The sequence below is a fragment of the Haemaphysalis longicornis genome, unplaced genomic scaffold, assembly GCF_048455015.1.
Source record: "Haemaphysalis longicornis isolate Haplotype H1 unplaced genomic scaffold, Haemaphysalis longicornis Haplotype H1 scaffold_2, whole genome shotgun sequence".
Taxonomy (NCBI): Eukaryota; Metazoa; Arthropoda; class Arachnida; order Ixodida; family Ixodidae; genus Haemaphysalis; species Haemaphysalis longicornis.
This window is the reverse complement of record NW_027526295.1, coordinates 271,851,003-271,877,399: the sequence shown is the minus strand read 5'-3', so window position 1 is coordinate 271,877,399 and position 26,397 is coordinate 271,851,003. Positions and strand designations below refer to the sequence as shown.

Genomic DNA, 26,397 nt, shown 5'->3' with positions numbered 1-26,397 from the left:
TACAGATGGGGCAAAGCTAATTGCATCTGCCGCAATGTCGTGATAAGACAATCGAGATCCTTGCATCCATAGACGTATACGAGTGCAGTTTGGTGGGTCTTCCCGCCACATGGTCTTCCCGTTTAAAAAAAACCGTTTACGGAGCCTTATATAAAAAGAGAGCAAGACTTTGAAGACAAGTGCGCACTTAAAAAGGGCTTTATTTAAATACACCTGGTTCCGCTACCATAAAATATACACAAAGTATGTGTCCAAGAAAGAATGGCGTACATTGAAGGGCTCTGGTCCCTGCGTATAAAAAATGCAATGTGCACTGCTGTTTCGTGAAAAAAAAAAGAGTTGCACAGGTAGTTCAGTATCATCTGAGAAATAACCCTTTTTTCAGCACCGTTGCTTCCCGAAAATATTGTCTAATATTCTACGCTTTTGAAGTTAATGTGAGCATATATGCTGCAGCAAATCGGTGATGGAAATTTCAACGTTTATATTTAGGTACCCTGGAATTGTGAAAAGATTGATTTTTACCCTTGAAAATATTATCTATACGACATCTCTATAATAAAAATGTCTGTGAGAGGCAACTAAATGATTCACCGACATCATAATGATACCTGGACCAAAAGCACACTCGTTATCAGACAAGCGCAGATTCAATCAAGGAAGCCAGTCACAGCGTCACTGGGCGCAGACGATGCTGTTGAGTTGCTTTTCGTCGAAGTTTACCAGCTTGAGGGAGACGCGAAAGACTTCCTCGACCAGGGCTCGATCCTTCAGCTGTGGGTTTCGGTACCGTTCAGCCGCCGGTGCGCATTCGTCAAAATACTCGCCGGTGGTCTCCTCGAGGCTGGGGTCAACCGCCAGCCGGATTGTCGTCTGGGCGCCTTCAAAAGACGACTGTAAGGGGGGTTGGGGGTAGGCACATAGTGCAGAAAGGCTTAGAACTGTGGTCAGGCTGCCACTCTTAAAAAAAAAAATTAGAAGCCGTTCCACTCAATGTGAAAGCTGTCGGAAATGCAGAGCAGTGATTCGCCGTAGTGGCCTGTACCGCCGTTATCCGCTTACTGCTACCAACCCATGCAATTCAAATTTCCCGCCTTCGCAGTGCTCGCGCGCCCCCTGCCTGAAACTGCGCCAGCGGGAGTTCTGTTCTCTTTGTTCTTTTCTCCCCGCACGTGCCGGCGTTGCACTGCCATCGTAATTGGGCCCATCTCCCCGCGAGGGGGACTCGAGTAAATGCGTCGCATAGGGGGTGGGTGTATTGCGTTAACGTTTAGTGTTTGGGGAGTTGGTGGTAGTGAATGCGTTGTATCAGCAGCTTCTTGACATAGTTTGAGTGAGTCAAGGATATAAGGCGCGTTCATAGCCCCCCATTCTGTGTCGGCTTTGTGGCGCAGTGGGTAGAGCACCATGTACATTGCGTTCCGCCCGCAGGGTCGAGGGATCGAAACCAGGCGCCGGATAGTATTTTTTTTATATAGTGTAGGGGGAGGGGTGCGGATTACGACTACGGACGTCAACGCGTGTGACATCGTGAGTTACTGAAATGATCTGCATTTAAAAGTGGGCCATATTTTCCTCTTGTACACCAAGTTGTGACGAGCGAAAGGTCTGTTTGGTTTGGTTTACTTTCAACCAGCAATGCCTTCCGATTTTCGCAAACGATCAATTACAAATAAGGCACATTATTTCGGGTTAAACGTTTGCAGTCGAAGTGTACTTCAGATTCAAATATATTGACGGCAACTAGTTAGTAAAACGTACGTTGTGTACTAAAAAAAAGTGCCCCTTGCGACGCGCTTAACATTTTTTCCGTGGACAGTGCAAGCAGTGACTATCAGCTACTTTTGTCTAGCAGCTGCCTACAGGTAGTGTTCGGTTGAAAAATCTGTTTGCAGAGAAGCTGCCTAAGGCTACTTCCTGAATTTGTTTTTCATCCGTGGACCGAGTCGCGTCTAGAATGAAAGAATTTCGAATACTGCGGGCAAGCCAACATTCTGGTGAATGCTTTGTACATGTCAATGCATTGTGGGTACCTTGAAACCAATCGTACGATACTGGCCGCTACGAGGACTTGATCATGACGCCGCTTTCACTTAGTTGTCTTAATTAGCTCACAGTGAAGTGTTTATTGTTGCAGAATTACTGACTGCTATCAGTACAAGGCCAACTACGAAGGGAGTGCAACCACTGTAACTCTGGTTTAGTCGAAACTATTCCAAAGCAAATGGTATGTCCATTGGCCGCTAAGATGGTTCTAAAATTACGCTAGTTTCGTCTAATTTTTATAATTAAGAAGTTTGCGGTAAAGTCGTAAATATTGCGGAATTCCCGTCTGCTGTCAATGCGTGGGCTTCTACGGGAGGAAAACAGACGGACCCATGTTCGTCTACTAGAATAAAACTCTAACCTTCCGAAGTTTCATCCAGATAATAGACTTCGAAGTGTGCATCCCAATTGAAAATTACTCACAAACGTGTCTTCTTTCGCGCCTTCCTCGGACTGCGCTCAGCTTCGCTGATCATCCTTCTTCACAAAGTGGGAGGTCACTGAATGTTTCGTAAACCTGGCATAGAATACCTACCTCACGCGAAGACAAAACGTAAACTAAACAAACCAAACGAAGCCGTGCATTTTCCGCGCCAATATATGTTCGGGCCATCACATATGCGATACGTGTGATGTATATACCATTACCTTTCCTTTGAGGTATGCTGCCGTATAGAAGACCACTTTTGGCGCCAGCGACCCGTGGCTGGCTATGGGCGTCCTCACGAGGCCAGGGTGAAGCGAATTCACAGTCACTCCTGCGCAGAATATCCAGAGATAGAAAATTAGGGCCGAAACGCCCTATCGTGGAATTGGCATATGTTGTAGTAGAATTCATGTTCTAATCCTCTTCGAGGAGGTTTGTTTTCAGGCTCTCCTTTCCTACTGCGTTGCGCTATCCAGGCGAACGCGAGACAAGAACATACGCAGGAAATGTGTTCTATACACGACACGTCAGCAGCGACGCTGATAATGGCAACAGCTGCGGCAGCGATTGATGGTTTTAAAGGGACCCTGATACCCTTCTTTGAACTTTTCTTGAAATCTTAAATGTATGCAGAATTTAGTCACCCAACACACCCAGTACTCTGATGAGAAGGTCGCGAAGTACCTCAGCCGAAAAATTACTGCTCTATGCCCATCAGATAACTTAGCAACTCGCTCAAAAGATTTTTATTTCTTTCCTGGTCTTGGCGTTCTTTCGACGGCCCCAATTACGTCATTTAGGCCATGTAGCGGCTGTTGGCCGGTTTTCTTTAAGTTGCAGAAATGAACGCATTCCATAGCAACTTAAAAAAGAAAGCTACAAAAACAAAGCAGGAACGGACGGCGCATCTGCTGCGACCAGTCAATCACGCAGTGACGCTCCGTGCTAGCCATAACTATAGCTTTCGCAGTGCTTCCAAACGTGAAGGGAAGAGTGAAAACGTTTATCGAAAGTGTTGCAGGGTTCCTTTAAAGCGAAGCTTCCTATGGATAGACGAGAGGAAAATCCGGTGGTCTTGTGTACGCAGGAAACACTTCCGGCGCAACCCCATGTACATGCGCACAAAAAAAAGGGGGAAAGATTGGCTCTGTTCAGCTCTCTCGCAGCAGAGCGTGCGCGAAGCGAGGAACGCTTGAAGCGCCGATAAAGCGACAGCCGCGGGCAGGGGCGGCAGCGGCGTTACGTGCGGAGCAGCGTCACCGGCTGCACGTTACTGCGAAATGGGTAGGCCACGCGTCATACGCATGTGTCATGCATACGTAAATACGATCAGGAACACCGCGAGCATGAACGTGAACGACGAGCTCGTCTACGCCGAGCCGATGCTGCAGCCCGTTACAGCTTCGCTGGTTAACCATCGCTACGGAGTGCTCGGGGCCATTTTAAGTGCAATGCACTTCTTAAGCGACCCTGAACCTGCGTCCACCGGCGATGTCCGCGCACGTGGAGATGGGCGCGCGCAGCCTGGCCGCTGACATGGCACATACCCACGTGGGGGATTGGTCAGGAATCTCCTCGTCTACCTTGGCAACGGGGGGAGATGGGCGCGCGCTGCCTGGCCGCTGACATGGCACATACCCACGTGGGGGATTGGCCAAGAATCGGGCGTGAGAAGGGCTAATGCACCTGCTTAAAGGAGTACTGACACGAAATTTCAAAGCTGAGATCCGCTCTAGCAGTCAAGTACAACGACAACACGAATAGGTGTCTGTGAATAAATGCATCTTTCTTTTTTTGTAGTTGTGTGTGTGTGTGTGTGTGATCTCTCTTTCGCGAACATTACCGAACCGCGCAAATTCAACTCGTGCATTCGCACTTTCACATTCTTCCCCTCGGGGAAATGCGGGGAATTTTTTAACTGTGGAGCACTTCAAAGGTGCGGTTTGTCGTTGTAGCTCGCCGGGGATCGCGGTATCTAGCCACCGTATCAACTCATAATGCGTAACGCGGCTTTACGCACCAAAACGGAGGCTTCAGAAACATCACCGCTTCCCCTGGTCGGGGTCGAACCTGGGCCCTTAGCCTTACAAAGGCGATGTCAATCCCATTGCGCTACAGAAGGCACGCGTTACTCAGATGCAAAATGTTGGAAGGTGATCTTTACGCTGCGCCGTTGCCAAGGAGGCTGCCCTTGCTAGATTGCACATAAGCACACAACATAAATTGGAAAAAAAAAGGAATTACCCAAAAACTACGCCAAATTATTGAAAATTAAATCCAGCGCCTCTTTTTATGGACATCTTCAGGGGCTGAGGAGCCCTCTGTTCACTACTTTTGGTATGCACGACAGGCTGATACTGAATCTCTTCACGAGAGGGCGCCACAGCTTCTTCAACAAATTAAATTACGGCTCCGTACTTGACAGTTTTCACCTTAAGTGGAACTGCTTTAAATGTTTATTCTGTTTTCCTTTAACTAAACGGCGACCGGGTGCAGGTGACTCGATCTGTGCGGGTTAAACCAACCACACGCAATTGTGTCGCTCAAGCCGACAGCGTCACACAGCCTATTTTTTCATAAAGTATTCTTTTTGTTGGGCTTGGTGCAGCTTGCAACGGCGTAAGGTACAAACTTTTTCTTCATATTTTGTTCCTGTTCTGCTCTTATCTGGCCTCTCATCGGCACCGTTTTGACAATATACTCTTCTTTAATGCAAACGCTCGCTGCTAACCAACCCCTCATCCTGTCACTCGCCATGTTTCACTTTATTTTCGAGCTGTTATGAACGTAACCAGCATAATAAAGACGAACACGCACCCGTGCCTTTGAGCCTCTCGGCTAGACCGATGGTAAAGAGACACATGGCCAGCTTGGTGCTGGCGTAAATGGCCATCGGCGTCCGGATTCTCAGGTTCCTGCCGCGGGCCCTCGCTTCGAAACAGGACACACTGCCTATGGTGTGCGAGTCGGACGACACGTTGATTATCCGGCTCGGAGCTGACTTCTTCAGCTTTTCTGCAAAACACATTGCCGCAGCTCATGTTAATGACATGTGCTTAACCCGCTCACTTAGGACAAACATGTACAGCCATGGGCTAATAATAAAACACAAGCTTCAAAAAGTCAGCCAGCCAGAACGCGCACAACCTAAAACCCGTGTGCGTATAAGGAGCCGACCCGTGGTATGCGCGTGCTTAAATGGGTAAGACACCGGCCAAAACGTCGCTCCAGTAGCTTCTCAAGTTTCTCAAGTCTGGACGGGAAAAACACCGGCCACAACGTCATTCCGTGACCCCTTCAAGAAGAAAATACAAAAAAATTAGCTCCGGAGACTCGCAATTTCCCTTCTACGCCGATTTGTACGCGAAAACTTTATGGGAAAAAAGAGGCATAGGCATTTTCACATAAAAAAAAAAATTTGGGCAAATATCTGCCTTTGTGACAATCGAACCCACGGCCTCAGGAATGCGAGGCGAGCACTCATCCTCATCTGCCCTACGGATCGATGGCTCTTACTGACGGAAGCAGTACTTGTTAGTGGGTTGTGGCCTTCTATTTCGAAACGTGTGTGAAAAACGCGAACTCAGGCGTACAGGGGTACCTCGAGCATGCTGATTACCGAAGTAGCAGGTACGCGGCAAAATACGTTTCAGCTAAACATACTATTTGCCTGTTCATGCCAACTCAGTCAGAGGGCTGTCTGCAGCGCCAGGTTGGGGCATTTCACGGAAACGTGCGATTGTACGGCGCTATCCCATAGAAATGTTTCGAACTCTGGTGCTTTAGTGCTTTTGTGTTTTTGTATGTTTTTTTGTGTTTTCAACAATATCTAGGTTCATTTGTATTTCTGTAAACACTGTTTCATGACCCCCCCCCCTTATATAATGCCTTGGGGCCTTTAAGGGTATAATAAATGAAATGAAATGAAATGAAATGAAATGAAAGCACTCAAACAGTGCGAGCGCGGTTATATTCCAGCAGACGTTAAACCTAACTTCGCGCTATAGGCTCTAATGTCGCCAACTGGTACCCGCAGTAGAATGATGTTGAATTCCAATGGCAGATCCGGAGCACTGTCGGAGCAACTTTTCTGCTCTGTCTTGAGCAGACACGTTCCAATGGCAGATTGGGAGCGCCGTTGCCGCCGCGATCGCTCCGTGGAGCAAGAAAAGTTGCTCCGCCGAAATCGGCGGAGTAGGCCGGAACTCGCTAGGGCGCTTCTTTCGCCGCGTGACGTCGCCACGTCTCCGCCATCTGCGCTTCCGGGCAGTGCTCACCTCCTCTGCCTCCTCCGGCCGCGCAGCACGAGATCGCGCCGCGGGGACCAGACGATTTCAGGAAGGCGCGACGCAAAGGATCCCAGGGACTTCCTGTTCCCGTCACGCTTCGACACTTTGCTCTGGCGGGAGCGGCTGCGTCCCAAACGCAGCTTCGGAGTACGTGCTCTTCGCGGAGTCGGTGCGCTCCACGGTGAAGCACGGTGAGCGCTCCGGATCTGCCATTGGAATTCGTTTAACATTGCTTCGCGCAATGTAACTCCCAGAGTTGCGGCGACGTAAAGGGGAGCTGAGATACAGGACCTACAAAGGAACAGTTACAAGGCTGTACGTTGTAGTGGCCGGAAGAGTAAAAATACACAGAAAAAAAAACATGATGACGACGACGACGATGATGACAGGACACGTTTGCTATTTGGAAACTGATGCTTTTCCATTTATTAATCCATAAGGTGCTCGGGCAAAGCGTTCTGATACTTTCTCTGTTTTGTTTTGGGTTGCACCGTTTTCCTTGCAACGTTCAAAGTTCTTAACTTGGTAAGCACTTAGTCGTTTGATTTGAAATTGCCTATTCGCCAAACCAGAGCGGTGACTGCCAAAAGTTTTTTTTCCGCTTAGGTTTTTTTCCCGGTGGTAACGGTTATCTGTCCAGATTGCTCGAGTCGGTGGCGAAGTGCACCTATTTGGAAGGCGCGACGGATTTTCTTATAGTGCATATTACTCAAGTGCAGTTAAATTACTGCCGCATTTAATTATCCCCACATTGCACGCCCTCTCACTCGCAAAAAGCACATAATAAAGATGGTAAGGCTAACTTACCCAGAAGAAGCAAGGAGATCAGAACTGGGGACAAGTGGTTCGCCTGCATGCAATCCTCGTATCCGTCCTTTGTGAGTACAATATCCCTTGAAACTGGTCAGACACCAAAAAAAGAAAAAAAAATAGCGTGATGCTTAACGCCCCTCTCAGTTTGCGACCATTGATAACTTCCAGGTAATATGTAATTACAACGTAACAACATATGTAAAGGCAACCCGGACACGAAAATTTCCTTGGTTGGTTAGAGGTACATGCTTCGCAGTAAAAACGACATGTTCAGAACTGCGCCGTAAAGTTCCGGCACATGCGAGGGGATAGCAAGCACAAAAAGAACAGTAGTTCCGCTCGTGCAGTTCCAGGTAGAGGGTGCGCTAGCAGTGAGAAGGCGGGAAATTCGAATTGCATTGGACAATACCGCTGTTCTATTCACCAAGAGAGGTCTGCACTTCTGCAGGGCCTGCACTTCTGGACGCTTTCACGTTGAGTGGAACTGCTTTAATTTCGTATAAAGACGCGTAGGTGTCTGGGAACTATCGACCAATTTTTCGGTATTCTTCTGTCTTAAAATTATACTAAAAAGTAATAAACCGCTATCTCTTGACCAAAATCCGCCCCTTGATTCACAGTAACCCGCTAGGGTTCACGCCTACATGGTCTGCCGTGTCGAACCTTGCCTGCTTTCGGAGTGACGCCAGCAATTTCGCACTTTCACATCATCAAATGGACGTCATCTGCGTCGACTGCAGCAAGGCCTTCGACTGCGTAAACCATGATTTCCTCCTTGGCAAGCTGTCTACACATGGTTTGTCTCCTGCTTTCTGTGAGTGGCTCGCTACCTACCTCAAACATACAACAAATTTTGTTCAGTACGCCGGTGCCAAGTCTCGAAGCTTCGCTGTGCCATCCTGGTTGATTGATTGATTGTAGGGTTTAAAGGGACACTGAAGTGAATTTGTCAAGCTCCCGTTTTTGCTTGCACTGCGTAGACTGGCTCGAATTAGCACACTTTTCATCGTTTATCCGGTTGACAAATCGGTAATTATTTTACAAAGCGCGAAAGAAGAAAAACTACCCTGCGCGGTTTGCGGCGGCCGCACCAACTAAGGCTGTGACGTTGGGAGGAGGGGCGCCGTGATTGGACGATGCCCAACGTTAGCAATCAAACAAGTTTCGGTTTCGGTTTCGGTTCTGTAAAACATAACCTAATGGCGTTGTTGGATGCGCATTCTCAATATCTCAGTAATCATCGTACCGCGCTTCTGCCATGTTGTCGGCTGTAAAATGCACAAGATAAGCCTCCCAAGATGGCTTGTAGTCGTAGCATTCACTAGCCGAGACCTACGCGGTGCATGAACGCCCTCCGCGTACCCGCAGACGCCCAAATGTCATGCGCTTTTCCCCCATATTTGGAGCTTGCCTCCCTCATGCCTGTATCGTAAAAAGCGTGTTCGCACCAGGCCAAGGGTCTGTTCATTCTGGCCTGTGCCCACTGCCTGCAAGCAGTCGGTGCTTATGGCAACAGCACGCCAACGAGAACTCGCTAGCGCGCCAGTGCCAGCCTGCGCGCGTTTTGTGAACTAGTTCGTGGAGCCATGAACGTTGCGGCCCAAAAAAAGGTGAACTCAATATAGAAAACATCGGCGGAAAATAAAAAAGTTAACTTACAAAAAAAAAAAAAAAAAGCACGTACCCGCGGGGATTCGAACTCGTGACTTGCAAAACACTTGCGGTGATATACCTAGCGCCCCATACCACTGAGCCACGGAGCGGGATGAGAAAGACTTGCTAATATAGGGTATATATTGTACAACCGGTTTACACTTTTATTTAGTTTTGGCATTTCAAGCAGCTTAGGTGACTATTTGTTGTACTACGCTCGTGCAGTAAGCTTCGCCCGAGTTTCCACAGTAGCTCACGTCTAGCAATTGCATTTCGTAGACGTAAAAGCGTTCGCAGATGCGTAGTCGTGCTGCTGACCGCTGTGATTGTTCGCCCAGCGCAAAAAAGTGCTTCCCGCGCCCTAGTTTTACGCTGTACGGTAAAAATATCAGTTGATTTTATTTCCTTAGTACCAAAATTGACTTCGTTGACTCTTCTCCCGCCTTCAAGTGGCCTTAGATTTTCCTACTAGCGCAAAGTCAGCGAAGCGTCGCATGTGCGCTTGTGCAGCGCTTGTGTGAGGTGACCATGACTCGACTTGGAGCTAGATACAGTGTACAAACTAACAAAGTAAAGAAAGGCACATTCTTTCATTCACAAACGTGTGATGGCTTAGTTTCAATTGAGCGAGCCCATTGCGACGACCCGTCGGCGGCCGGCGGTCTAAACGCTGCGCCGACTGACTCGATCGGAAGGTCGGCGAACCGTGCAGTAGCGCAGCCAATTGCCAGCTCATCCCCTCCTGACGTCACACGAAAACGCCACAGAAAATGGGCGAGCGTAAAGAGAGGGCGACAGCATTTTCGAATTAGTTTTTCTACTAAATAAAATCGCGTAAACGCGCCTAGAGTGGTCGAAACATGGCCTGGGGACTCCGGACTACAATTTGCGCTAGTAATCCCGCAATGTTTACATATCACTTCAGTGTCCCTTTAATGCGCCGACGCAACGCAGGCGATGAGGCGCACCGTAGTGGAGGGCTCCGGAATAATTTTGACCACCTGGGGATCTTTAACGCGCGCCGAAATATCCAACACACGGGCGTTTTTGGTTTTCGCCTCCATCAGAAAAGCGGCCGCCGCAACCGGGAATCGAACCCACGACCTCGTGCTCAGCAGCGCAACACCTTACCAACTGAGCCACAGCGGCGGGTATATATATATATGGTTAGACTATTATCTATATATATATATATATATAAAGAGGAAAGCAAGTTCTCTTTGCTGAAACGTAGGCCACAATCGTGCTTTTACCTTGTTCGAAGTTTTTATTCTCTTATATATATATATATATATATATATATATATATATATATATATATATATATATATATATATATATATATATATAGAGAGAGAGAGAGAGAGAGAGAGAGAGAGAGAGAGAGAGAGAAAGAAATGCCGGCTGTCTACAACACCAAAGAAGGCATAGGGGAATGGTTAGACTATTTTTTTACCGTTAGTGACGTTACATCATTTTTTCTTAATTACATGAGAAAGAAAGAAAGAAAAACACGTGCCCAGAGTGGGGACCGAACCCACGCCTTTCGATTAGATCTCGAATGCCTTACCAATTCGGCCTTACCAACTCGAATGCCTTACCAAAGGCATTCGAGATATGATCGAAAGGCGTGGGTTCGGTCCCCACTCTGGGCGCGTGTTTTTCTTTCTTTCTTTCTCACGTAATTAATAAAAAATGATGTAACGTCACTAACGGTAAAAAAATAGTCTAACCATTCCCGTATGCCTTCTTTGGCGTTGTAGACTGCCGGCATTTCTTTCTGTATTTTCCTAACGAGCCCCTCATTTTCAAACCATATATTTATATATATATATATATATATGTGTGTGTGTGTGTGTGTGTGTGTGTGTGTGTGTGTGTGTGTGTGTGTGTGTTTATGTGTGCGTGCGCGTCTCTCTCTCTCTCTCTTTCTGATGTGTGTGAGTGTGAGTAGGTGTGTGGGCATAGGTCGACGAACTCGCTTGTAAGCACACTTATTTGTAGTCATTCGTACTTAACTGTCGAGTGAGTAGGATGAGGACTGAGTACTAACTCAAACAGAAAAGTGAGTACGATGATGAGGGAGTACACACCTAGATAAAAAGCGAGTACGATGACGAGTCAGTACAGACGTGAGTACATGTACTCGCGAGTACTGTGCTCATGAGTTAAACTTGCAAGTAGTGTACTCATAAGTACAGAACTCACGAGTACTGTACTCACGAGTACATGCACTCGCGAATAGTACTGATGCGTATAGCCCTCGCGAGTACTTTACTCAGGATTGCATGTAGTAGCGAGTAGTATTCACGAGTCCTATATATACGACTGCAAACTTGTGCGTTTGATCACGCACTCGAGTCGCGAAGTGCGTGATCAAGAGTCTCCCACATTTCACGGCGCCGCTTAAAAGAAGGTAAAACGAGGTGTTAAGGGGGAAACTGTGGCTCTCTCCATTCCCTCTTCGTGGTGTTGCCGCTCTCAGCAACCGCCCGTTATGGGGTTGCCATAGTGGAAGCTCGGGTAAGCATGGGTAGCTTCGCTGCACTTTCTTAGTTCGAATTGTTCGAAGGAAGGGGCGCGAGAGGGTGCTTGCATGTTCAACGCATGCCGAAGCCCCTCTTTATCGGGCTTCCGAATGGGTGACCAGAGAATCGTTCTGCTGTTTCAGTTAGACAAAAAGTGAAAATGGGAAGATGAGAATCAACTCGTATGGGCTAGAAGCGTTCTCTGGCTCTGGCTTAGTAGAGTGCATAGATCTAGTGCAGCATGTGAGTGCAAGTGATCTCATGCGAGAACAAATTAGTAAAAACAGTTTTGACTACGAGTATATGTGGGTATAGATTGAATAGAATTAGTAGAAACAGTTTTGAGTACGAGTAAATGTGAGGATAGATTGAATACAACTGAGTACAGATGAGTATGACTGAGTACAAATTGAGTAAGAGTACAAATGATTGCAGGTGAGTTGGGTACCAGTGAGTACAGATTGATTACGAGTAGTCATCAATACAAATTGTGTACGAGTAAAAGTGAGTACAGATTGAGTACGAATGAGTACTGACCTAGCACGAGTACTCATAAGGACTCTTGAGTTCGAGTACAAGTGAGCACGATAACAGATAATTATGTGATGAGTGAATTCGAGGGATTTTTAGTACAGACGAGATTTTTGAGTCTCAGGTTCAGTGAGTACAGCATGAAGGAAAAAAATTGCGATTGAGTTTGAGTGAATTCTTTCTGTTTTGCGACCTATGTGTGAGGGGCTCGACTGCACTTCTTGATTCACTGCCGTTCCCGACCAGTATCCATATTGTTTGTTTCGTCTGTGTGTCGCCCTGCACTTTTAGTGCACCACCCAAGAAGGCCTAGTGCTGTTGTTGGGCACTCCAAATTAAAAAAATATACACGCAAACATTGATGAAACGAACGGCATGGAGATCTATGTGCTTACTGTTGACCATTCCAGCGTTGTTGATGAGTACATCCAGCCTTGGCTCGGTTCGGTTGATATCTTCGCAAAAGCTCCGTACAGACTCGAAGGAGTTTAGAACAAGCTTCTTTACCACCACGGCCTGCTTTGTGTCGTCCTGGATTTTCTGGGCAATGGAATTGGCTTTCTCCACGTTGCGGCAAGCCAGGATGACGCGAGCCTTCCTCCTGGCCAGCTCCTTGGCCGTCTTCAAACCGATACCTGCCAAAAATTGTTAAAAGTAATTTTACCTGAATCTATATTGCTTGGCGAACAGAGAATTGAGCACTGGTGCAACATATCAACGTCACGAAGTGACCAAGACTTTTTGTATTCGTCTTTCTTTATGCTTTAGAGAAAAAGAAAACAGCGATTAAATGAAGGCTTTAAAAAAGATGCTTTCGCCTACAACAACAAACACTTGCACACTCTCTCAAAACTATTGGCGGTCACAAATCCCTCGTGTGAAGTCACAATCGTCGACAAACTGACCACGTCTCATGTATCGACAGTACGCTGACTTGGACATCAAGCCTATACCGAGAATTGACGTGCAAGCGACGACATCACACCGAACCTCGGAGTTCCACAAAGAATTAAACCCAGTTCCTCCGAGTGTGATATCTGCTGAAACATCGGAGCTCTGGTCGTCTTTACCAAGATTTAGTTTAGCTACGGTTTCCTTCTTATACGTAATGCAAGAGTCGTCTTAGGGGCTAATTTTTATATCATGTTTCCGGCAGTTCCGGTAAAACAAGAATTACAGCCGTTTTGTGGAACCATACTTCCTCCCCAGATGGCCACGTTTTGACAGCAGACAAAAATTCTGTAACTTTTAAAACTTCACTGGGACCTGAAAACGACAAATAAATGAAACCCGCTATAATGATAGAGTCATCGTAGCGGCTAATTTTCGTATAATTTCTTTCGGATAATTTTGATAACGCAAGAGTTAGCGCCATTTCTGCAATCGTACCCCCTCCGTATATGGACATGCTTCACTGCGCAAGAGGCAATGTAGAAAAGATCAAGCCTACACCGGTCGCCTTAAAGTCGGCTTCACCTCTATAGACATTGCTGGCAAGACAGTTTTTGAGGGGCAGTTTAAGCCTCCTACAAGATGCATCAAAATATAAAGATCTTGGGGCATTTTTTTTGTTCATCATGAGTTTTTTTTTCTAAGCTGGGAACCGTGGTTTAATCGGGGTGGAAAAAGCTCATTCGGAGGAAGCGGGATATGATATCAGGACGGAGTGCCGTCAAGCCCAACACTAGAGCAGCTCTACTGTTAAAATTCAAATTTGTTCAGTTCTGGGTTGGCCAGCGAAGCTGAGTGGTGCAGTGATGTCTCGCAACCCTCGACACAGTTATTGGCAATGTCGTGACATTCACGACCGCAGCTGCGTTGTTGGTCGGCTCGGGTCCGTGTGGCATCGCCAACCAACCACCTACAAAAGGAACCGCGGGAACCGTTCTCCTTGTAATCCCGCAACATCCGCGTTGAAATTTCCAACAACCACAACAGGGGTGGTATGGTCACGAGTGACCCACGCAAATAGCGGAGTCATAAACCGCTTAACATCACACGTGTCTGGTGAAATATTATACACTACGTATAAAGTAATTCCTGGATGGCTCGGCAAGCCGCAGAAATCAGCACGCTCAACGTCTTCGTCCTCTTCAACCACGGGGCATACGGACACGCCCACGTTTCGACCTTTACGCGTACCGCCACTCCCCCGCCCCCTGCTCGCGAGTTCACACGCTTGCCACACACGACCCCGTTGCAACCATCGACTTGAAACAGGGCATCTCTCCCTGGTTCCGAGAGACACAACACGGATATCTATCTCGAGAGGGCATCGCGCGTGAGATAGACTCTGATGTTCACCTATCATCGCACCTGCGCTGAACGCTGACAGCTGTCAAGGACGGGCGATAGACGATACGCAATCCAAAACACTGACCGACTTCTACAAGTATAGCGCTAGTAGTCTTATCTATGGACTAGAAAATTCCATGGTGTCTTCGCCTTGTACAACTTCACTGCAAAATAAAGTTTGCAAGTTGAGTTGAAAAGAGGACAAAGATTCTGCGTTCCTGCGTGTGTGCATGCGCTCGTGTGCGCTTGCGTGTGTGTGTTTGTGTGTGTGTGTGTGTGTGTGTGTGTGTGTGTGTGTGTGTGTGTGTGTGTGTGTGTGTGTGTGTGTGTGTGTGTGTGTGTGTGTGTGTGTGTGTGTGTGTGTGTGTGTGTGTGTGTGTGTGTGTGTGTGTGTGTGTGTGTGTGTGTGTGTGTGTGTGTGCGTGAGTGTGTGTATGTGTGTGTGCGTGTATAGAGAATGGCGCTAGAGCGCCAACTGGAAATGGTCAAAGTTTACTTATTTTCACCCGTTTGATCACGACTACGACAGTTCTCCTGCCACATCGCACGCATCTGCTTTTGCTGTAGAACTTTTTGCGCAACGATAGCGTAAAGCCTTTGAGTCTGTTACTTTGATTATTTTTTTGGCGACGAAATGCATCACTTTTTTTTGTTTATACAAAGGGGACAAACTTCAGAACATGCTGTGAGAACAGGCTTCAATATATCAGGCTAAGAGCTCATATGCTTTTAAACGCACTTTCAAATGCAACGCGAGATTGTTCGGTCACAAATGCGCGTCTGTTCACGAAAACGTTTTCGCGTCAGTACAACATCGATTCAATGACGCGCAACAGCTCATACCGCAGTCATTTAACATAAACAATTAGCATACAAGACTGCCGTTCAAAAACGTAAGTCATTTCGGTTAACTTTATTGGAAGGGGAAGCAAAACGAGAACTCGGCCTCAGAATAACGCCGCGGTATCCGTGCTTTTTGTCGACACTCACCTGATGTTGCCCCTGTTACGATGACGGTCTTTCCTTCCATCGAGGCTTGCGATTGGCACATGGCTGCCGGTTCGAACACGTGGTTCAGCCCGAGTGACGCCAGTCTCGTGAAAAATATTAGCTCTTCGTAGTAAGCCCACAGCTTGTCGATGAGAGTGCCGCTGTACTCATCCAGCTGTCTGCTTACATCCCGTTGCTCAGCAGCTTTTGAGGGTGTGTGGTCCATCTTGCACTGAGCTTGTTTTTCTGCGAAAGACACCAGTCAGGCATTGAAAACTTTGGGCAGCATAATAACCTTGAGAAGCAGAACCTACACTAAGGCTTTTTCGGAAATATGCATTCAATTAAACGCCACACCAATCGTGTAGGCTGAAGTGAAGATCTTTACACTCATAAACTAGGATCCAAAAAGGATTTCACGAATGCCCCCCACGTCTTGACCGACTCCTCCAAGTAATTCACAATGTTGACGAGGTGCAGGAAGCACCCAAACCGAAGTGAAATGCCCTCGCGGATGTAGCTTACCAGCGCGGCGTTCGTTTGAGATGCGCAGCTACGAGTAAGGTACTTCGTCCGCGAAGACTAGTGACGGTCAAGGGGAGGCTGCTTATCTCGTATAAGTTACAGTCCGTGTCCTTGAAGCGGGAGCTAACGTTTTTTTAGTCTGCGAGACAGACGAGACAGGGAAGAGGGAACGTATAAAAACCGACGGAGGCCACGGAAGGACCTTGACGCGGCAGCTCACAGGAAAAGGGAAGCGGCACTTAGAAATGCTTTTGAAATAGAAGCCTTAACACACTGAAAATAATAATCAAGCGAATTGAAATTAGCTCGCTGTAACAAAGAAAGTAGAGATGAACGCACAATTTACGCACGCTAATGTCAGGGATTATCACCAAAGAGGCTGAGTCAATTCTGGAGATACGCAGAAAAAAAAATCAAGCTGTATGACGACCGGTACCTTTGCAAGTGCCTGGGTGTGTTATGCAACCATCGTGTACCCAGACTCATCCGCGCTGTTGCTTTTCAGGCCTGCGACGGCGAAGCAGCGGTTTAGCAATAGAGCAGCGGTGAAAAACAAAAGAGGGGGATTATGACGTAGGACGGAGGACACGTTCCCAGACATCGCTTTGCGTGAAACGAATAATAATTTGCGCTGTTTCGAAGGCTGGTTGGGTTGAGTTAGCCTTACGAAGAATACCAGTTCGAAGGCTTCCAAAAAATACAAAGAAGGCTGTTCACTAGCAGGTTTATGTGAACAAATCTGGAATCGGGCAGAGGACGGCGTCGGGCAGGAAAAGTGTCTCAACGCATGCGTAAGAAGGAATGATACCTTAGCAACTTGACAACCGGCTGTATTTATTTATTTATTTATTTATTTATTTATTTATTTATTTATTTATTTATTTATTTATTTATTTATTTGAAATGCTCTCCAACAGCGCTGGGCCTTCTCGGGTGATGCACTGGGTACATTAGTATAAGGCATACAAAAAACAGCGTATAGAAAAGTAAAAAAAAACATAAAAATGGGCAAAAAATATATGTGTAGATATATAAGAAATAAGAGGGGAGTGATCAAAGAAGGCACTGAGCAACAAAAGCTCGGAAGTCGTGTGTAGAAAATTCAACACATACAAGCATAAGCAAGGGGGAGCTTTTGGTGCGGAATCACAAAAGCAGAAGGAAAAGCCCAGGTGCGACCTTTCCACAACGCGTGCATTCAGAATACCAAATTTTCCAAGGAGCGTTTGAAAAGAACCATGTCATTGCCAAAAATGTCAATAGAAGATCAAAACAGACTGTGAAAGGCGTGTCGGCATCGGCTAGCTTGTGCTAGGCTCAGTGTTCTCTCGACATGAAAGCAGCCATGCCGCCGCATTGGTCTGCTTGGAACTCGCAGGTGAACAGAGCTTACAAGGCAAGGGCGGTAAAAATTGAAATGAATACAGTTAAAAAAGACAAAAAAACCAGATCACGCCTTGAGGGGCTAATACATTGCTTATCAAGATTCAGAAGCTTGAGAAGCCCACCGTGCCCATAATGACTCACTGGTTAGCAGCGACAAAATACGGTTCTAGTCAAGCGCTTCTGAATCCTTTCTGGTCGAAGGGACTACGAAGGGCTTAAACAATTTCATACTACATTGAGAAAGTCGAGCTTCGGCAAAATTAAATTAGAGCGCGGTAAACTGAGACGAAGCATGAACGGTCGGTGAATTCATTGGTGGCCCGGGAAATCGCGGCACGCGTACGGAGACAGGAGTGGTCAGGTAGTTCACGTGGGAGTTGAAAAGTAGCTTTATATCCATCATTACACCCACATCCCACACTAAAGTAGCTCGTTTTACGTGTTCACCGAGCAGGGTGTACGGGAAAATGAGCGGGGCAGTCTTGCGAGAACACGATATCACGATAGTTCTGGAGAAATTAAGCTTTAATAGTTGTCGCACCATGCTGATACTGCATTGATGCCATTTTGCCGCAGGGCGCGATCGTCCTGTGAAGAAACCGTGCGATGGAGCGTCAAATCATCTGCATACTGAGACAGAACACTGCCTAATAACTGGATGGATGTCATTAACAACAATGTTAAAAACAACAGGGCAAAGTGTCGAGTGCACTATGCATACACTGTACGATTTAATAAACGATTTTACGCCAATTTTTTTCAGTCTTCGCCTTAAGGGTGTTCTACATGGTGGGAATTTGTCGGCGAATACGCAGCTGCGGCGCCGTTCGTGCGGCAAGACGGTCTGTTTTCATTGCTACCCAAGCTACGAAAGTATGTCCGCACGAGAGGTGCCGCAGCTGCAAATTCGCTGGTAAATTCCTACCACGTAGAACGGGCTTTGGGTGGTTTTACCGGAAAATAAAAGTGGAAGCGGTCCGCTAAGAGTGACTGCGGCAGAAATGGCACGTGGACTTCCTAGGCTATCCTAAACCGCTTAAAATTCACTGCGCGCCCCTGTGCACGAGCAGAAACAGGAAAAATTAAGAGGAGCCATTCCACTTTGTGTCGGGGGACGACCAATGGGTCTGTATTAAATACACTTCCTCACACGGTCAGGGAATGTACACGTATTTATTTTCCTTTTCATTTGGTAATGGTAGGGACTTTGGCTTTGTGATTACTTGGTTAAGCTTGGAAGAACTATAGTTTTATCCGAGCAGACATACATCCGTGCTGTCCCCTTCCCTGCCGTAGAAACCCATGCATTGACCGGAGGCGGGAATTTCGCAACATTTGCAATTTAGCTGGGTACGGTTTAATTATGAAAAGTAGGTGAAACTCAGTGTATGAATAGAATCGCCTTGGCGGCCAGTTTTCATATACTTTGCTGCGGGAAGGTTTCCATAAAACAAGGATTGCATCCATTTTCTGCAGTCGTGCTCCTTCCACGGATGTCCACGTATTGAGAGCAGACGGGGTCTATAACAATTGCAACTAGGAGCTAACCAGTTATGAAAAGTAAATGAAACGTCATAATTGTAAAGTTGTCTTGGTGGCAATTTTTATATGATTTTTATTGAAAAAAACAGTGGCGGGGTGTCCCCAGAGAAGCGAAAAACAACTTCTCACCAAAACTTACATCGGCTACGTAACGCAGGAAGCCTGCCACCGAAATTCCCTCTGCCTGCGATGGCCAAATTACGTGGACCTTTCAGTGGCAATAACCGCGCCGTAGGAAGCTCACAGCCGATTCAACCATTTCCACGCGGATGCGGAATAGTGTACGCGGCGGCCCGACTCCCCCGTTCGGTATATGCGCGTCCCGACGTTAGCGCTGCCATTACGCTTTGGGATCTAGCGACGTCAACCAGCGTCCACCACGTGACGTACAATAAGTTTGATGTTACCTGACACGCTGTTTGGCTGAAAGTTAAGGTAAACTAACGCTAAGGCTGAATACAGTAAGACTAAAAAATATACCTGCTCAGGTGGATTGGCCAGTAATGACCACAACAGTCGGCAGAAGCTCACGGCCGATTCACCAATTTCCATTTGGCTGCTACACCTCTACATGCCCACCCATTATCTATACGTACCCGCTCGAAGAGATTGGACAATGGCAACTGCAGCTGCCGGGAGTAGGAGGAAAACTTCATTCGTCTGGTAGGAGGGCGGGGTAGGAGGACGGGGTCCTTAGTCCAGGACTCCGTGAGAAACTCATCATCAGGGCTGGGCAGTGTTGCGACACTACAATAACTTCAATGCATCTTGAGGTACTTTTGAGCATCTGTATTTTTATATCAAGGGGCTTTAGAAAAGTGTATTTATATTGTAAGCCTCAATCTGTACGATGCGCTATTGTCCACTTCGAGGAGGCATGGACAAGTGCCATTGTACTGTTGTGACCAATTCACCGTGTACTTCGTCTGCTTCTCACGACCGTTATTATCATCATGTCGTACCTCATCTCTTCCTCATACCCATCCTCATCATCATTCCTGGGACTGGAGTTCTGGGTTGCCGCTCAGAATAAACGCTCCGTTTCGACTGCCTCTGCTACGTCTATTCTGGGTGACCGCTGCCCTTGACGTCTCCCTCAATATCTTAATTATGCGATACTTTAATGGTGCAACAAATATATCACAATACTCTAGCAGCGCTATTATTATTTTTCCTGGAACGGAAAACCACACTTTCTAACTTTTTGAAAAAGAAATGGGCCAAACATTCTTCTTTGTTGACCCTTCTATTTTTGACTGCACCTGGCTTTCTTTTTGCGGAGTACGGTGTTAAGTTAAAAGTAAGCTAGAGCATCGACCATTGTTGCGCTGGTAGGACGCATGTTTTCCAGACCGCAAGGTCAGGAAACGCGCAATGTGGAGATCACCAGAAAGTTTCGGCATAGAGGCTGGCGTGCGCTAACCCTACTGCGGCCGGTTACCGGGACACGATTGCGCATGCGCGCGTGGGGACGGCGAGCAGGTCGCCCCTCACCGAAACTAATAGCGAATACGCGGGCTCGGCGGGGCATGGGCGCCCGTCCCTGGAGAACGAACTAGTCGATTCAGGCCGTTGCGCTGCTGAGCATGAGGTCGCGGGTTCGATTCCCGGCCGCGGCGGCCGTTTTTCTGATGGAGGCGAAAAGCAAAAACGCTCGTCTGTACGAAATTTCGGCGCACGTTAAAAATCCCCAGGTGGTCAAAATTAATCCGGAGCCCTCCACTACGGCGCGCCTCATCGCCTGCGTTGCGTCGGCGCGTTCAACCCTACAATCAATCAAGTCGACTCAGGCATCCGCCACCGTAGCGTCAGCGTACGCTAGCCTCTATGCAAAAACACTTTATTATAATGTAGAGAGTTTTAAATAGCGACTAGCGTACGCTCACGCTACGGCGGCGGGTTAGCGGGACGCGACTACGTATGCCCACGCGCGGATGACGGGGAGGTCGGCCTAACGCGTTTACTAGTGAAACCGAATCAAATAGAGGTAACTGACCCGCCTTCATTTTTTGAAAAACTTTTTTATCGTGTCTTTCAGCCGGCGCAGCAAAATTTTAGGTGCACCACCGAGAGTCATGGTTTTGCTTGCCTATCGTCTCGTGAAGGAGACCGTGGTCACATTAACGGAATAACAAGTGGGTGCCCAGCCCAGGAAAAGTTGCCAATTATTCCAAACGATATTGCAAAAAAACTTTGCCTCATTGATATTGCCGCGACGTCAGGAAGACGCAAGATTCTCGTACATAGCGAAGTTTATAAAAGCGAACTTGTGCTCCGCAATAACCGTCAAAAGAAGCTGTCAAACAGAATTACGTGCACAATTTGAGAAGCTGTTTTTCATCAAGTGCAGATGATTCCTGTCATTTTTTTTGACAAATCATCTGTTTTAGTGATTCTATTTTACGACGTGTATTTGGTTTCCGAGAAAATTCAATGCAATATACAGTGTGTCCCAGCTATGATGCACCAAGATTTAATAAAAGAGTAAGGGGTAACTCGAAGAAAACCTTGTGCATAATGTTTGCAGTACTGTGGAGAAGCGGCCAGCATTTTTTACTAATGAAACCTAACTAATTATTGTAATTCATTATATAACTCGAGAATAACTGCGCTAATCACTAAAGTGTTAATGAGGCACTTGTAGGTACCCATGAGAGCAATCAAACTGCGGTAGTTTGAGCGACGAACATTGAGTACACATTTAGTCTGACTGATAAAGAAAACCCGCGTAATATGAAAATTACCACGTGACGGCGCCTCCACGTGCATAGAAAAAAATTCCCTCAAACAGGCTGCCTCTGAGTTAGCCAGAATGAAATAAACAAAAGAAAGAAAGAAGGAACCGTGAGAGAGTTTGTGCCTTATCTGCACGCGCGCCCCGCGAATCTTGATGTTGCTGCTCCTTCCATGCATGACATTATCAAGGTGATGCGCTATCTCTTCGGGCGGGTGACAGAAGCAATTGCTTTCAATCAGCTTATTTGGGGACGCTGCTTTACAATGCACGCGGAAGCGCCATCACATGGTATTTTTTCATATTTCGCGGGTTTTCTTTGTCAGTCAGAATACCTGAGTGCGCAATTAGTTCGTCGCTGAAAATACCGCAGTTAGATGCCCCTCGTGGGTTCCTACAAAGGCCTCATTGACACTTCAGTGATTAGGACAGTACTTCTTGAGTTAGATAATTAATTACAATTAATTAGTTCAGTCTCCTTAAAGAAAAAAAATACGGTTCGCTTCTCCACACTACTGCAAACATTATGCACTAGGGTTTCTTCGAGTAACGCCATTGCACTTTTTTTAAATCTTGGTGCATGATAGCTGGGACACCCTGTATATAAGTACATCGAGCGCATGCGACGCACTGTGCATAAAGTCATCTCACCAATCGCCCAGCCCATTTTTCCTTCTCTATGTACGCCGAGGAAGCCCAAAGGAGAAAGACGCTTAGCTTATTGCCCGCGTGCAGACAGACTTCTGAGTTGAAATTCGGAGTCAAATAATTTTTGTGAACAGATGAGCAAACTGCATACCCAAATACGAACAGATACGGTTATATAAGCGTAGGTGTTCCCGCTCGGGTATGCAGGTTCATTATAAGATTATAATCTCGGTGTTCCCACAGAAAGGTTTTAAGGGCACAGGGCAGACCCTATACCTTCCATGTATTTTGAGCCTTATTTAAAACCTCTTTCCTCAGCAAATACTGCACCTAGCGCATTCCAGTTTGTTTAGTTTTATTCGCCGTTATGACTTCTTGCAGTGGTATAGTAGAACTAGGAATATATTTTGAAGACTAACTTCCTCACATTCTTTTTCACAAGCACAACAAGTATTTGTTGTTAATTCTTTTTCGGAAGAAAACAGTTTAGTCACATTTAGCCATTGGGTGTATGTGTACTATTCTAGTTCAGATGCTGTGCACTGCTGTCTACATTATGCTAGCTAAAATTCAGCCTCCTGTTTTATCAAGTTTTTATAACAACATGTAGAATGCACCAAAACAGTTTATTTTTGAGATATTGAGAGTCAAACATGAAAATGCATGTTGACTTCATTTTTGTTGTAAGCCAAGATGCACTGAATTATGTCTGACATCCAGCAGCCAAATAGTCACTGCCAGAATCGGCTTCTCTCTTGCTTGCTTCTCTTCTGTTTTTTGTCATGATTGCTGCCTCCTACCTCCTATTCCCCGCTAAGGCGAAATTTTTATTAACAAATATATTGCAAATTCAGCGTACACACCTGAAACACTTCGCAAGTGGTATACCCCCCACCTACCCCCTTGATGTCCTTACTGCCGTACCACCACTCCATCAGACCTCACACACCTAGTTTGGTGGTGTCCAGCTTTCGCCCCGCACCGTACATTTAAATCACCCCAACCCCATCCAGATCCACAACAAACTGATGCACAACTATTATATGAAATAGCGGTTTATTCAATTAAAAGCGGTCTGGCACGGGTTGTTTGAGCGGGTCCTCCCCCGAACGAACTGGTGTATGTGCACAAACCATATTGCGATCACCATGAACTGGCCCATGAATTGCAGGTTCCAAGAACTGGCCCAGTTATTGAGTCTACTGAGAACGGCCAGCATTAATTTGTTTATTTTCTCGTACCCTCCCTCCCCATTCTTTTCCCTCATCGTGACCAGTGGTCATCCTTTTCTATTAAAGGTTGTCTGTCTCTCTCTAGGCAATGTACAGTCGACGACAGTCCAGCTCCCCGAAACACACCACTGTGTTGCGCCCTGGTGACATGCCAAATGCGTTGCTGAGGTTAACACAGTTTATGCAGCCCTCGTTGAACGTAAGCAGAGCACCAAAGGCGGAGGTTTTTAGCACGCCCATTACGAGAAACCATGCTACAATCTGCCATCACGATGCATTACGTTCACTAATAGTTCGCTGCCGCCTCATCACTGTCTGCGGGTGCAGCTGCTCGTATTGACACTTCGCAGAAGGTCCAAATGCACGAGAGCGTAGCCGCTGACTGTGCGGGTAACATTTTGTCTTGGTACTGAAGTAGAATTAGTGGAAAGATTACTCGTTGAAGCGCTTGCTGCAGGAGGCCTATCTTCGCTTGGTTTTGAAAATGTGATCCTCTTGGCCGAATCAGAATGTAAAAATATTTGAGACGCTGTGTATTTGTTAAGAAAGGTTTAATCATTCCAAAAAAGTAAAAAACCAGACATGGACTTTTAAAAATATTTTCCCTAACCTGTGCTCTTAAAAATTATAAGTAATCCCTCCGAGCGTTTCAAAAAGCTATTGAAGCAATCGTACATTTTATTAATCGTATGAAGAACAATTGTCTATAAAAAGTAATCAATAATCTTGTTTACAAAAGGATGGTTGGCCGATGTTGCCGAGCACATTATAGGATCAGCGAAATCTGTCGTCCACGCACAAGCCGCTTAATAAATATTTATGCTATGCCACTTGTTATACGCTCCTTTGAGCCTGTCTGCTGCCACAGGATCCGGGCTACAGTTGAGCACCTCCCCCCCTTTCGCTACATCCTGCGCTGCGCTGATGTGGCGGATCATCACATCACCCGAAACAACATTCGCCGTTCGGAAGAAACACTTCAGTGTCACATCATTGCATTAAAGCCCGCTTTTCGACTGTGGTTGGGAGTGGCTTTCACAAAACCCTACGCCTTCCTCATCCGGATGGCCAGTAGTGCCCGCTGCGACGCCTGCGAGGTTGAAGAGACAATCGAACATGTGGTTTCTCGGTGCCCACTGTATGCATCAAGAAGTCGTGTTTTGGCCACCGAGCTGAGGCTAGCTCAACCGATTGGACAATCAACAGTTCACAGTACAGACTATTCTAGGACACCGACCCCTACAATCGACTTCGCAGCAGGCAACAAAAGCTGTTTTGCGTTTTATTAAGAAAAAAAAGGCTTATCTCAAAGACTATAGTGCCCGTGAGGGGACTAAAATGCGTTAGCGTCCCCTCTAGTACCTCCATCTTTCCACCTGCCCTCGCTTCCCTGCACACCCTTCTCCAGTGTCGAGTAGAAGTTCGGGCTCTAAGCCTGCATAACCTCTCGGCCTTTCCGTTTGCTTTTATCTCTCTCTCTCTCTCTCTCTCTCTCTCTCTCTCTCTCTCTCTCTCTCTCTCTCTCTCTCTCTCTCTCTCTCTCTTTTCGGTACAACGCCCACCCTACCAGGGCAGCTTTTGTGATTAGTTGAACAAACCCGCTTGGTAGACCTCGCCGATTTAGAGCGGTGCATTTATGCGGGATGTGCGGGGCAAACAATGTTTGTTTATGATGAATGAATATATGATGCCGCAGGTATAGTAGCATTGGGGAAGCCCACCAGATTTGAAAGCGTCAATTGATTGGTGTGTGTTTTTTTTCTTAATATTTCTGTTCTCCAGGCTATGTTCAGACTACCGACGAAAAAGTTATATCGTGATCTATGGACGTAAAAAAACGGCGTGTCACGTAGTTCGGTTGGCTGAGACGTGACCTGACGCCATTCTTTAAACATATTACGACAGTTGCGGCAACAGTCCGAACCCGGCCTAAGGTTTTCGGGGCGGGGGAAGGGGGGGGGGGAGGCTTCAGAGTAGAGTGACCCCCCGCTGTCGCTAAACGCACCTACGTCACGAGGGCAGTATTGTCGAAGCAAGGTGGTGATTGCAACCACAGGGAGTTTTCTAAAGTGCGGTGACCCGTATCCATGGGATTCTATATGTTTTTTTGCCGTTGTCGTTCCTCTGCATCAACGCATCCAACATCACGCAGTAATTACACCTAAGCGCCTTTGTTTACAGCTCGCCGCGTGCAGGTTCAACAACAATACAAGGGAAAGAAGCAGCGACACTCACCGCCTAGCGTCCCCACTCAAGCGAGGCCTGAAATGAAAGTGCGCGTATAGGAAACACACGCCGATTCGCGCCGATTGCGGTAGAGTCAACAGGAGGTAGCAGGCGGCCTTGACAGGAAACTCCTCGCGGTGCGGTTATTACCGACACGGAAAAGCGGGCTTCATTGGATCGGAGGTCGAAAAAGCTTCCGGCGCTCAGGAATCCTGCACTAAATCTTTCTTTCCTTGCAAGAATGGACAAACTCTCCCTGTGATACTCTGGAATTTTGCCGGTTTAGTGAAAACTACCCTTCAATTTTAATTTCTATTTATTTCGGACATAAATACATGCATGTAGTTATTCTACGCGGCGTGGCAAAAGGAGACTCGTACATATCCTGACGAGGCCACCTCCCCAATAGTACAATTCGGAAAGCAGTGGATGCAATCAAGGAAAACAGAACCGCGCAAAAACTCTGCCCTAGAATAAAAAAAATTGGCCACGTATCTGCTCCTTTCGTTGCAAATGCCGTCAAAAGACGATA

General features: G+C 46.7%; 1 protein-coding gene across 3 annotated transcripts; it reads right to left on the bottom strand.

Annotated features, from left to right (window-relative positions):
- Nucleotides 1–180: 180 nt before the first annotated feature.
- On the bottom strand, nucleotides 181–25,992 carry LOC144170715 (retinol dehydrogenase 12-like). Of its 3 annotated transcripts, none has more exons than XM_077700685.1 (7): nucleotides 25,875–25,992; nucleotides 15,573–15,818; nucleotides 12,683–12,922; nucleotides 7,570–7,662; nucleotides 5,291–5,488; nucleotides 2,695–2,804; nucleotides 181–894 (listed from the first exon to the last, which is right to left on the bottom strand). In XM_077700685.1, the coding sequence occupies exons 2-7, from the start codon at nucleotides 15,796–15,798 to the stop codon at nucleotides 676–678; spliced, it is 1,086 nt and encodes a 361-aa protein (XP_077556811.1). In that variant the 5' UTR covers nucleotides 15,799–15,818; nucleotides 25,875–25,992; the 3' UTR covers nucleotides 181–675. The 3 variants fall into 3 exon arrangements, with proteins under 3 accessions (XP_077556811.1, XP_077556812.1, XP_077556810.1); XM_077700686.1 differs by lacking the exon at nucleotides 25,875–25,992 and adding an exon at nucleotides 16,534–16,599; XM_077700684.1 differs by lacking the exon at nucleotides 25,875–25,992 and adding an exon at nucleotides 16,098–16,251.
- Nucleotides 25,993–26,397: the final 405 nt, after the last annotated feature.